The 14,211-nt window shown below is 42.0% G+C and overlaps 1 protein-coding gene across 3 annotated transcripts in view; it reads right to left on the bottom strand.

Annotated features, from left to right (window-relative positions):
* Positions 1 to 3,991: 3,991 nt before the first annotated feature.
* slc8a1b (solute carrier family 8 member 1b) overlaps positions 3,992 to 14,211 on the bottom strand; it is a 90,806-nt gene continuing 80,586 nt past the window's right edge. For all 3 annotated transcript variants that reach the window (XM_086122001.1, XM_086122002.1, XM_086122000.1), the window contains exons 10-11: positions 11,331 to 11,434; positions 3,992 to 9,709 (exon numbers count right to left, since the gene is read on the bottom strand). In XM_086122001.1, coding sequence (XP_085978127.1) covers positions 9,437 to 9,709; positions 11,331 to 11,434 — 377 coding nt within the window. In that variant the 3' untranslated portion in view covers positions 3,992 to 9,436. The remainder of the gene's footprint in view (positions 9,710 to 11,330; positions 11,435 to 14,211) is intronic.

The following is a 14,211-nucleotide window of genomic DNA, read 5'->3' as shown; positions in this document are numbered from 1 at the left end:
TGAAGAAGATTTTGTTGGTCATGATCGAATCAATGCTCTTGTTTTATCTCAGTTGTTTTTTTGTTTTTTTTTAAACCAGGACCATATATTGTGGAGCGGTGCCATCTGCAAACTTCTGGAGTTTGACAGCTGGGTGCATTGAAGGGTAGTCGTTTGTGTAGAAGGAAGAGAGCAGTCGAGAAAGGAGGCATCCATGGGGGCTTCGGTAATGATGATGAGACAGAGAGAGAGAGAGAGAGAGAGAGAGAGAGAGAGAGAGAGAGAGAGAGAGAGAGAGAGAGAGAGAGAGAGAGAGAGACTGTATTTTGGTCTATTGAAAGAACTCGAGCTAAAATTGACACCTGTACCACACCATACCTACACCAAGATGATCAAAAGTAGCATGTTATAGGAGCTATAGGATGTGTAGTTTGTTCAAAATTCAGGCTCCGAAGGGATCATCAATCAGAGCCAACACACGGTTTGTTCAAACGGTGAGAAGTTAACATTCTCCCTTTTTGTTTTCACCTCAGCGCTATTTTGTGTTTCATCATATGTAATCATCTAAAATGCTTCAAATGCCATCATTTATGTGCAAGAGCATCACACACGCTGGATGCGGGGCAGAGTTCAGGCTCTGGTATTTGCCTGACATTTCATTCTAATCTGCTTGTGTATGTGTGTGTGTGTGTGTGGTTCTGTGAAAAACAGCTGCTTGTACATGGCCACATACAAACACTTCATCTGTCGGACGATGTTTAAACCAGGTTGGACACAGTATTTGCGTTTGTAATCACGCCTCACATACACAAATCTTTGGTGGGCTCATCGATTTTGCGCCAAATATCAGCGGATTCGGATAACCTGCATTCTCAGCCAGAGGACTACTGCTCTAAGTTGCTTGTAACTTGTCCCTTAGCTCAATTAACGGCAGAGAAATTTTCACAAGCGACAAATTTCAAGATATTAGTCATCCTAGTCATCCTGGGCCTAGACATCGAAGCAAACAATTGGATGTCCATGAATGGTGACGCGCTGTATCCAAAGTCATAGAATGCCTGAATTTTTGTCTTTAACTAGCGAGTCCAAGACACCGTCACTTCCCAAGACAGCTTCACTTATGACTCATAGAAATGTCAACAACTTCACAAAACACAATGGATGACGCAGTCTTCAAATGAACTCATGTCCTTCAATGACAATGAAAGGGGGTGGGGGCGGAAAACAGAGCCCTGCGGCACGCCTCAAATTAAACGGAGAAATTTGTGTAATGACCGATACAGAATGCCTTGCTTCAGAAGGCTAAACATTACAAAAATCTTTCATGACTATGGTGAAGCTCTTTATTGCTGACCTCTTCTCCTCTAAAATAGCGGAGAGGGTTTATACCTGCCAGAAAGCCACATCAAATTGACATGTGGAGCATCTCTCCGTACACTGGAGATGGTGGTGGTGTGGAGGTGTGTGTGTGTGTGTGTGTGTGTGTGTGTGTGGGGCGGGGGGTCTATTAAAAAAGTCTGCTCACAAGTCTGGCCCGTATTTTGATTCTAGTCTCGTTCTAAGGCCAGAATAAAAATCGACTCGAGAGACGAGGAAGTGTGTTGTGAGCCAGATTTCACGTCTAGACAGCCGTGACACATCGGCTAATTTTGTCTTCTTCTTACCTCCACGTAGAGCAGGAGTCACCAAAGTGTATGGAGGAACTGGCCGTTGAAGAGTCAGCGAGCTCCTGCAATACAGAGGGGGAAAAAAAAAAATCAGCAATCTGTGAGTGTTTGTGACATGATAGCGCTATTTACAGATCATTAAAAATCCATGTTGTTGCATTAACCCTGTCATGCACCAATAATGATAACCTGTAACCTGATAACATGATAGGCTGTCCGCTGTAGTGACCGCCGTCCCTAAAAGGCTTCATTTCGCTGGCAGTCAATATTTGGAAAAAAAAATAAAGAACTGAAAATAAAAGAAAGCCTTTTCCCGTTACAGAGTTTCGACTGTCACAGCCTGTGACCTCACCAGCTGCTGGTTCAGCACTTGCAAGGCTCCACCAGAAAAAATAATTTTCTTTTTCCCCCCTTTCAAGTGGCGTCAGCACGCCAGCCGGCAGAAGCCAGGCTGTTGCTACCGACTCAGGAAGATGGCGGTGGCGGCACACGATGCGCAAAGACCAAAGAGAGGCAGTTGAAGGTCGAACATCTGGCGAGCCAGCGACGCATATATCTGTCATGGATTTTTAATTACTTTTAAAGTGGAGCCAAAGGAAAACTGTCCCACACCTGGATATGTCACTTTTGGATGGATAAGGCATGCCGTGAAACCATGCCAATGTGATTTTCATGTGGCCCTTTGTTCCGAAAAGACATTCTGGAAGTGAATTATATGCAGTTTGCAGTTTGTTGCTCGAGCTTTGTGTTTGGTCTTCTTCCCATTCAGGAAGAGAATTTGTAAGCACTTGAACCGTTTCCGTGTGTATTTATGTCCCCGCTGCATGGCCTTGAGACCAGGCCAATGTGCCATTAGTTTGACGATAGGATGATGTTTTATTTTGTTCTAACGTTTGTACGAATGTTTTTTCCCGAGATTTGGGCGGAGGTGTTTTCTTTGTGTATTGTCCTTGGTGCACGGCCATAAGACCGTGCCCACGTGTTTTATTTCAGACTGACTGATTAGGTTCGTTATCGAGCCGGTTCTCATTAATTGGTTTGCTCGATGAATTGAGTCTCATTTTGTCAACCGCATCAATTTGGCCGAGGCGTACATTTGAGGGGAGGCGTTTATTCGGATGGAGACCATCCTTGAAGATCGACGGTATGATAAAAGTGAACTGTGACAAGCAACGTTATCACGACGGAATCAACACAAAGGTCTATTCGTTGACAAGCGTCTTTTTCCACGCGGAGGACGCCGTGTCCATGAATGCGAAAACAATAGCGGCAGACAGAAGAACCACTCCACTATTATTATTGTTATCATCATCATCATCTTCCTCATCCTCATCATCACAGTCCGACGAGCACTGCAAAGCGAGCGGAGACAATGCTGCTTTATTACACGTCTGCATAAACAGAATTAATAAGCCGCTGTCCGCCAAATCAAAAAGACAAGACGGTTAATTAGCATTGTGGTAAATGGTTGCGAAGCACAAAAAGAAGGAACACGCTGGCCGTAGAACGGATGAACGTCGGCAGGCTTGGATGTGTTGTGTTGTCAATATGAATGAATGGAGTGCACTCTCTTTATGTCATGAAAATTATGTCGAACTAGGATAGATTTTCAAAAATGTTAAGATAAAAAGTTTAGTTTCAGGATTAAAAAAAAATATATATATATATATATATATATATATATTATATATACACACACGCACATACATACTGTATGAATATATGACATTTCAATTTTCCAGACTGCACTTGTAAATTTTTGCAAATAAAAGTTTTAAAATGTTTTATTTAAATAATTCGAGATAAAATGTAATATATTTTTTAATCAAGTTGTATATTTTTGCGTGCGCTCATAATTTGATGAGAAAAATTCATACCGATAATGTACTGTACCTCAGAGATAAATATTTGTATATTTTCAAGATTAGTCATGATTGCTCAGGAGAAAAATAACAAGGTTGTATATTTTTAAGCTTTGTATATTTAAGTGACTTACGTTTACAATATTTATATGTATTTATTTGGTAGTAAATTCATGAGAATAATGTCAATTTTGGAGGTAAATATTCACATTTTCAAGATTAGTAAAAATTTGGTGCGGAAAAGTTGCCTATTGTTGAGACTAAAAATAATTTCTAGATAAAAAAAAAAAATGGTGTCATTTCAAGATTCAAGCCAAAATCTCTCAAGAATCAAGTTGTGTATTTTTAAGATAACGTTCGAGAATGATGTGGTAATTTTACAAGAATAAATTTGTATACAAGCCGAAACTCACTCTCTCTCTCACACACACACACACACACACACACACACGCACACACAATAGTGAAATACTGAAGTCGTGGTGTCTCTGAAACAGGGTATCCCAAACTTTATTTTATTGGATTTTTCATCAGAAGTACCATGGAGAGCAGTCACAGTGGCAACACACACAGGCGCACGAACGCACGCATGCGCACACCTCACACACACAATTAACTTCCCCTGTTGGTCTCCGACAAATAAGATTAAGAATCATTCAACGCTAAGCCAAAACACCTTGACGCACAAAGAGGACCAAGGGCAAAAAAAAAACTAAACCCTATTTTCCCAAAACATGATTACAATTGGCAAACTGCACCCTGTGGGATAAAAGTGGATGGAGCAAAGCATGATGGGAATAACAGCGAGTAGGTGGAGCCAATCGTGAAGGCCGATCAACGTAAATAACGGAGGAATAAAAGCCCGTCTGAAATGGCCCGTGTGGAATTTAAAGAAAGGTGAAAAGAAACAAGCAACGTCCCCCAAAAGGCAATAAACTCTACTGTATGTCATTCTAGACTGCAATAATGCCCCCCCCCGGCCCCCTCCCCCCCAATAAATATTTCTCTTAAGGGGTAGCGATGATGGCCACCTGCGCTTATTTTCTAATAACACTGTACAGTATATACACAATAGTATTTCTTTCATGCCAAAATAAGTTTTAAGTATCAGCCGTCGTTCTCCGACAACAATAGCAGATATTGCCTTTTTCGTCTACGTTTTTCTTTGAGAAAAAAAATAATCTGAAATGTATGAAAGAGTATTAGGACCACATTGAAATGAGCAAAAAACAAAACAAAACAAAAAGCAGTCATGAAAAAAGCTTTGTATAGTTTCAAGATTCAAATCATAGTTGTATGAGAATAAATGTGTACAATTTTGAAAGAAAAGTTTTCATTTTATGAGAAGTGAAGTCAGATGTGATTAAAAAGTTCAAGATACAAAGTCAATTTCAGGATTCGTACATTTGCAAGATTATCGATTTTGAGAACAAAAAAATTGTGTTCTCATAGTGTTAGCAACGTAAGCGCGAAAATATCCAACTTTTGATCCCCAACATGAAATAAGGACTAATTTTACAAATCAAGTATACCGTAATTTCAAATACATTTTGGAGATAAAATTTTTTTATTTTATTTTACAGATTAAAGTAATATTTTCAAGGGTTCGGTCATACAAAGTAGTTACATGATTTTTTTTATTATTTGTTTTACAGAGCATACTTTGGAGATTAAAGTTTTAGATTTAGGTTGGGTATTTTTGCAGGTTTTAAGTGGTATGTTTAATAATAGATTTAAAAAAATCCTATGTTTGAGACATTGTCATTTTTTGAAGATTGATATTGTATATTTTTCAGACATTTTTGAGCTCATAGTCTATCTCTATTAGCCCACCAGCATAGCTGCCAAAGTCACATTTGCAAGTTTTTTTGGAAAACAACAACAAAAAAAAATTTTCTTGCAAAAACTTTTTTTTGGTGAAAACTTATTTTGACTTAACTTAAAGTGTGAAAACTTATTTTGACAATCATGTAAGGATAATGTCAATTAAAAAAAATACAAATGTGCATGCTAAAGATTGTGATTTTTAAAAAAAAAAGATTTCAGTGACAGCGGTTACTACAGTGGACAGTTTATCATGTTATCAGGTTACAGGGTGCATGAAAGGGTTAAAGGTGACATTTTTAGATTATTTCTTTTTATCTTGATAATATCCAACCCCTGCAGTATATGCGTCTTAATTCCTGAAAATACACAACTATCTTTTGTGCGTAATCTTTTTTTTTTTTTTTTATGTGGCCATAATACTCCTTTGTTGTAATGTGCAATTTGCTCCCAAAACAGCTCAAAGAAAGAACATGGGAAAAAAAAATCCTGAATCTGTACAGCATTCGGACCTTTTTTTTGTACGTTTTTTTTTTTTTTAAATTGGATCATGGAATACGATTCTCTATAACTCTACCATGTACACACACATTAGCATTCATGCACCGTGTCCACAAGTAAGCACGTTGACATTCCCGAAAAACATGGGAGATAGATGAAGATAGACAAACTGGTCGCTGCCTCGCGTTCCGCTTTCTGCAAGTGAAAAAGACCTAAGCAATCGAGGACAGATACGACACGAGGGACAATAAACGCATATGCTTGCTGACTCACAAATCGACGAAATATGGCTGTAACTTCAACCCCCTCCCTACTCCTCCGCTTCTTGTTTGGCATCATTTCACGCCGTCGTCCCGGTTGCCGTTCCTGTCTGTCCATTCATCCATTGCTCAATCAGTCAGGAAGTTCACCAGGAGGTAAATCGTATCATTATGTAGTTGTTTTTCTTTCTTTTTTTACATTAGGTACAAGGTGGCTGTTTACATCGTAAGCAACATTAGCAAAACAAAAAAACAAAAAAATTTTTTTAGCAGTAGCCATTTCACAAAAGCCACAAAGTCAGTGCAAATCTTTTTCCTTCATTGAAAAAAAAAAAAAAGTGTCCGCTTCTGCTTCGTTAGCATCACGCTAGCTTGGGCTAATGCTGCATTCGAAAACACTGGGAAACTTTCCAACTTGCTTGGAACTTTATTTTTGAGGCACAGACGACGATGATGAGTCATCATCAGGTCCATTTTGTGTTTTACGAAGATTGGCATGATTTGTTGATGATTTCTTCTTGGCCATCATTAAGTAATTCAAAGAAAAAGCCAAACACATTGTCACGATGTATTCCCAAATGACATAGTACAATAGGAAGTGACGCTTTTAACGTTGTTGCCATTTTTCCAGACTCGTACCGTTCTGTGACAATCCAAAAAGCCAAAGAAAAAGCGCAAATCTCTTGGTTATGTTCATCCTTATTGTACGTACAGTAAGCGCCGAGGCCAAATTAATCAGAAAAATGACCCAAATTTCCAATGGCCTCGAATGCAACATTTTCTTTGTCACACAAAACAAATCGCAAAAATCAGCTTCGTTCCCCGTTCAAAGACAAAAGGCTAGCGACCTAATTTGGATGCAAACACCGACGAATTCGCAACTACGAGCGTTTCATTCGTGCGCTCAAACAGATTGGGCGAGCGTGAACGTTTTCAGCAAATCCGACCACGTAAAGCCAGCACCCGAAAGCCAACAGTCGAAGTGACACAAAAAAAGTGGCAGCCTCCGTCAATAAGCGCAACTTTTTACAGTGTATAAACCTTCAGCGCCATGCCAGTGAAGAGACAAATACATCGAGAAATTTTCAACATCGTTTGGTTCTCACAAGCTATTAAGGTGAATAAATGTGTGTGTAGTACTTTTTTTTTTAAATATAAGAATCCCTTGGCTAGAAAAACCCTTGTACAGTCACTTGGGCAGCAAATATTCGGATAGAAATTCGTCCCTTAGACAAAAACAGGGGTAAACTGCCACTCGAAGGCCTTGAAGGAGAACTCCAAACGGGGGAGGAAAAAAAATATCGTGCATCATGCAAGAGTCGGGCGTAAATGATTGGTGTCATTGTTATTGTTTTTATCACGATGTGTGAATTCAGTCATTTCGGGAGGCGAGCGCCATTTCAGGGTCACCATTTTTAAATTTTGATGCCAAACTTGTCCTTGCTCACCTCCAGTTTCATACAAAGGGGAGGTGGGAGGTTAAATCAATTTATTGAAATGGATTTATGCTTCTAACTACACAAGAGCAAATTATATATTTTTAAATATCTCAACCGACATATATTACATATCAGCAGGAAGGTTCCAGCCAACTGCTCCAATGATCATTAACTTGCAAACAATCAAAACGATTCGGGAGAAAAATCGGTTTCTGCCCCAAAATTCTGCTTCAGAGCGCCTCGTAGTTGCTTCCTGGAAAAGCCCTGTAATAACCCATTAGGATATATTCCAGCCGCCAGGAGGATTTAAGCGTACATGTCGGCAAAGGAAATATTCTTTGTCAAGTAGCATCCATTTTTCCAGAACAAGTAGTGGTATTTGATTGACGGCTGACAGTTAATTGGGGCGTGGTTTCAGTGCATTCGGGTGTCAAAATGTTTTTGGAAGCCTTATCTCATATATTAGGTGATTTAAAAAAAAATGGCAGGGTTGTTAAGAAAGTTACACTTTCCGGGGTGGTGGGTCAAATTTACAAGACATATTTTCACCTTTCAAGGACTTTTAAAGAGAGACACTACGCCGTTACCCCCACCGATTAAACAATTCCCACGTCTCCGAATACATTTGGCTCGGTCAAAATACCACAAGGATGAAGAACTATGGAACACCTTTCACCCAACTATCAACAACCGGAAACGTTTCGGTGGGCCGCCCAGTTTCATGCAACATCAATTTTATGCATTATTGTCATGTTTTGATGTGTACCCTAAAGACAAAACTACAAGCAAGGTGACAAGTTAGGGTTCAGGATTAGTTGTCATAAATGGGGGGGGGGGGGGGGGGGGGTCAGCCCTTCAAGGATTTTGGGATGGTCCACAGATTGTTCAGAGTGATGTGGAGTTGTGGTTTAAGATACACAGAAGACGAAACTGAATGGGAGCAAGGCATCAGAAAATGAGGTTTGACTGATGGTGGTACTTCAATTTTTTTTTTTGGTACATATACACTGGAGGAAAACAAACAAATTAATCTCTCTCTCGCAATTTCATATATATATATATATATATATGGATATATATATATATATATATGCGCGCACAAACTACTCTTAACAGTTTTAAACGGTACGGCGGCCATTTTGTCCGATTGGACGAGGCCTTCTTAAAGGTATAAGCACGCGTTTTCATATCCGCCTACAGTACAAAGCAACAGAAAAGATGTCCGGGAGAGCGCGAGTGGGAAAAACATTCGCAACGAGACGGGGGGGAAAGCTCGAGTTGATTTACATCTCGTGGATGACCATTCAGCGTTTCTACAGGCCAATAGAAAAAACAAAAAACAAACAAAACGGATGGAATACTTTACAAAAGCATTTTCAGTCTCACGCGGCAAAAACAGAGGTGAGTTTTTGTTGTGGTTGTTTGTTTGTTTTCACAGTACGTGACTACTCAGTACTTGAGTCCCTAAGCAGCAGTGATGTCCACAAACACGCACACACACACACACACGCATATACAAGCACGCACACACACATATATACTGGCTTTCCTGTGGTCATGTGGTCAGTATCGTCCACTCATGTACGGACTCGCTAGCATGACGAAATCAGTCAGGGTTGCACCTCTTTAAAACTCTAGCAAGTGTGCAAACTACGTACGGCAAATTTAAGACCATTATTTTTAGTGTCTATTGTTTTAAGTTAAATCAAGAAATGCATTCAGATAGTTCCTGTGACTCCATGTCCCCATTTCTTTTGCGCGTGTTTTGAGGTGCACTTGGCACATCCTTCACTCCTTCATCCATTCATTCGTCAGTCGTTCTGCGAAAAGGGAGGGATTGATAGACCGAACGGGCCACCTCGACTTCACCCTCTCCCCACCCCCCCGGACCAGATTTCACCATCCTAGAAACCCTGGATGTGGCAGTAGGCCTCCAGCGAGGAGAAAAGGATGTAGAGGAGCCAAAGGCTGACAAAGAGCATGGTGGTCAGGGCCTTGGCAGTCCGCGGCCCGCCCAGCTCGCCGCCGATCTCGGGCCGCCGCCGGTACATCAGCATGGCGACGCAGATGAAGGCAAAGATGGTGAAGAGCGTGACGGAGAAGGCTAGCTTGCCCGGGTCCACCCTGAAGGGTTCGCCGTTGCTCTGGTGGTAGATGGCGGCGATGGACCAGGCCACCTGTCCCGCAACAAATCAGACCTTAAGTCGAGGTTAAGATCTTTCCAAAAAAAAAAAAAAAAGGATTGACAACCTTAGGCTGCCTTTACAACAGCAAACCGATGGTTGTGTAACAATGCAAGGGAATGGCAATGTGCGAACTTGATAAGCTGTGATTGCCTTGGGTGCCCAATGGGGAAAAAATTGCAAGCACGGCGCGGATAAGAAACCTCTCAACCTTTCATGTTGTGACACCTTCTGCTATATTTTGTTCAGTTATGGCAAATGAACATGGATGGTAGTTTTGCCACATTGAAGCGTTGCAGGTCCCTGTGTGATGGTTTACGGGCCCTGCGCGAGATCTAATTCTATGTCCCACATTAACACTGACCGGCTACAACTCCGTTGAAGCTAAACCTTGTGTTGAATTTACCTTCAATGTACGTGGCTTTAATTGTCGCCATTACTCTGACACTCTAATTCGCATTTTTGGGATCATTTAAGACGAGTCTCAGATGCAAAAATCCACTCGGTGGCTTCGCGAAAAGTAAATGAAAACAATCATAGGCTTTTTTTTTTCCTGGCTTGTCCCATTAGGGGTTGCCACATTGTTTCATCATTTTGCATCTTCTGCATCCTCCTTTCCGAACACCAACTGCCCTCATGTCCTCCCTCTCGACATCCATCAACATTCTCTTCCTCTTGCGCTCCGCCCTGGCAGCTCCATCCTCACCCTTCTACCAAATCTACTCACTATGTCTCCTCTGAACGTGTCCAAACCATCTAAGTCGGCTCTCGCTAACATTTTCCCCAAAACATCTATCCTCGGCTGTCTCTCCGATGAGCTAATAATTTCTGATCCGATCCATACTGGTCACGCCTAAAGAAAATCTTAACTTCTGCCACCTCCAACATCTTGTTTGTTTCTTCTGAGCCGCTGTCTCTAACCCGTACATCATGAGCGGCCTCACCACTGTCTTATCAACTTTTCCCTTCATCCGAGCAGAGACTCTTCTATCACGTAACCGCCCTGACACTTTCCTGCCACCAGTTCCAACCAGCTCGGATCGGTTTCTTCACCTCCTTACCACACTCCCCATCGCTCCGGTCTATTGACCTCAAGTATTTAAAGTCCTCCACCTTCACTCTCCCGTCTCCCTGTAGCCTCTCTCTTCCTCCTCCTCCACCGCACTCATTTAGACACATACAATATATCTTCCGCTAATTCTCATTCCTCTCCTTTCCATCCCTTTTACAAATCTTCCGACTGCTCCCTGCTTCCGTGGCGGATCACAATGTCATCTGCAAACATCGCGGTCTACGGAGATTCCGGTTCAACCTCATCTGTCAGCCCATCATCATTATTGCAAAGAGGAAGGGGTCTTAGAGCGGATCCCTGATGCATTCTCACCTCCGCCTTTCAACTCCTCTGTCACACCTCACCACTTTCCCGCTACCCTCATACATGTCCTGGACTTTTCTAACATACTTACTTGCCACTCCAGACTCCGAGGCTTTCTCTAGCTCACACAATGCATCTCCTTCTGACCTTCTCTGCAGTTTGTTTTCGCTCTTTCTCTCTGTCAAATTCTTTGTGTTTTTAACATAGTTTGAAGATGATTCTGATCCTCAAGGTACTCACCCCAATGCCCAGGAAAACATTGACAGCATTAGAGCCTGTCACGTTGCCAATGGAGGCGTCGGCGTACTGATCCTGGATGGCCGCCACTTTGCTGGCAAAGGTGTCTGTGAAGAAAACACACGCAATGTGTCAAACGCCAAGATCGTTTTTTTTTCTTCCATTTATTGCTTTATTCTAATAGGACAGTGCAAATTAATCTCAATTTCAATGAAAGTAAACATTTTTATTTCACGTTGGTCACATGACATTATTACTTTTTTTTTAATAGTAACACATTCCCTAAATTCCGGCAGTCGACCCCCGTTCATTCGCATTCATTCCCCCCAAAAGTGTCCAACAATTGCTTAGCTTAACCGTCCACCACAATGACTCCGCAAACTGTCTCGACACTTTCCCTGAGAAAAAGTTGCGCTCCAAAACATTTCCGAGAGTCCAAAGAGCAAGCGGGCAGTCACAGGTCAGCACCTCCTCTTCATTAACGACTCTTTCACAAGTACGCAAATGAGGGCTATCAGGGAGTAGAAGAGGGCAAAGAAGAAGTGATGCCGGCCTTGAAACGTCAGCCAAAACGGGTGATGGTGAGAAGGAAAAGAAAAAAAAAAGAGGATGATGGGAACACCCAAAGGAGACGGCCGTACAGACGGGTTGAGAGGCAATGAGCCAAAGAAAAAAGGACTGCAAAGATAAATCTAACTCGCCATAAAATTTCAAGGACCTTCTGCTCTCTCCCGTGTGTGTGCGTGCTCACACCACCTGCCTCCATTTTGAGGCAGCGCTTTCTTCAGAGTCCTGCCCGCACGTTGCATCCCATCACATTTTTTTTGCAGCAGCGAGCGTGTTTTCTTTGGAGCAAGCTCGCTGCCTGGCTCTCAATTGAGCCTCCACCTCCCAGGCAGAAGCGGCCATGAGGGAATGACGCCCCGCTAGCTACAATCTGCTTAAGTTTCCTTCATTTCCTTCTCCCCTCCTTGCCTTGGCCTCGGGAGGACGATTACGGAGAGTTTCTTCAACAAGTCCCTTCAATTTCTGTGACAGAACTCTAATTAGTTTGTTTGGGGCTGTAGTTCTCACTTTTTGTGTACCTCGCACCCATTTCCTTTGTCCCATAGCACAAACGCAAGCAGTTAATTTAGCTGATTTGAGGTTCCCGGGAGCTTTAGACTCATGGCAAGCTTCATTTGCGTCATCTCGGGATGTGAAAGTCTGAAACTACAAAAATACGTTCATGAATGTCTTGAGTGTCCCGAAGCATTTTCTTCTTTCGTCGCAACATGAAAAGGTCAAAGTGAATGAACGTAATGGACTCTGCCAGCCACACTTCACCTCCAATCGACGCCGTGCCGGCGAGAAATGATTGGACATGTTGCTAAGCATAGCATAAAGTCGACATTTCGTACAGTCGACACTTCCTGCTGTTCGAATGAGTTTTTACTTGGCATTGAAACGATGCAGCCCAGGTGTTTACAACCACTCGTTTTTAACTTCCTCGCAAGCAGTATATTGCTTTCTGCGTGCGTGTGCATGTGTGTGTGTGAGAGAGAGAGGGGGAGGGGGGATAACGGTGATAAATGAGGTTAATCGTCACGGCAACCGCATCGGGTCTGTTTTGTGGAAACTGTGTGTGCGCTAATAAGGCTAAATGGTGAGGACTGCTTGCTTTGCCTCCAGTTTGTGCATCACACTGCACGTGTGTGTATGTGTGTGTGTGTCTCATGCATCATGTTAATGCTTTGTAAGTCCGTCTGATCCTGACATTACAAATAGCCGCATGCTAATAACACACAGCAGTGGCGTCGGTGCGTAATCACGGCCTCACATTTGTTTGTCCACATGTATGATGCTACAACAAGATTGCATGTGTGTGTGCGTGTGTGTGTGTTAAAACATTACCACCATTGTATAGCTTGGGGTTTGTCTGTTGTGGGAACGGCAAAGCAGTATCAGTTTTAACAGGTGTCATACAAATTGTGGGATAGAGGTTTCAAAAGCCCTTTTCACACTACCTGACAAAGTCTGCTTTTTACTGTGATGCTATTCTGCGGTAAAGTTAACAATACAGAGGGGTGGGGGTGGGGGGGGTTGATATCGACCAGCGAACTTCCTTGGCTCCCGAGGTAGTGGCACAAGTAGGAATGCCAGGAAAACATTTCACACTGACAGCCTCTTTTGCGTGAAAGGTATCAATAAATGTCAAACAATAACAAAGTTATCCTGTTTATCTTAAAACGGCTTACCTTAGCTCGAATCCTGCATTGGTGAGTACCCAAAGGTACAATCCTGGTGGATTAATGCAGGTTTTAATTCCTCGTTGTTAGTACTTTTACTTCCTGTTTTAATTCCCACCGCTCCCCATTTAAACAGCAAAGCAGCTTGGATTAAATTTATTGCGCACAGTAGAAGTTTTCATTTCTTCAAGAAGTAACAATGACGTACGACTGTGTGATTAAAAAAAACGATTCAATGGATTTATCGAACTCCAAAAACAAACATGTATTTCCATAATTAGTGTCGTTTTGTTCCTTTCATGGTCACATACTGCGCAGCTTCAACCCCAGCCTCTCTACTTCCTCCTAACCCCCCCGAGTGACTGATTGTTTTTAAGAGGCTGCTTTCATAATAAATCATTTACTGCGGCATCATTGCAGGACACCCCCGACTTTTTTTTTTTAATTCCCATTTAAAAATGTGCCGAAAGGAAATGGAAGGAATGAAACTCTTACACAAAATGGCCGCGCTGAACTGCAAATGTTATGCAATACGACACATATCTCATAAAAGAGAGACCCTGGAGGCGTCTTCTGCTCATAAAGGCCTTGTGAAAGTCGGAATGGGAAGAATATCCAATCGTACAAAAAGAACGAACGCCCACTTTATCATTGGA

Source organism: Hippocampus guttulatus, chromosome 10 (assembly GCF_054856545.1).
Source record: "Hippocampus guttulatus isolate MCC_2025c chromosome 10, RoL_Hgut_1.0, whole genome shotgun sequence".
Classification (NCBI taxonomy): domain Eukaryota; kingdom Metazoa; phylum Chordata; class Actinopteri; order Syngnathiformes; family Syngnathidae; genus Hippocampus; species Hippocampus guttulatus.
This window is presented reverse-complemented; position numbering and strand designations above follow the sequence as displayed.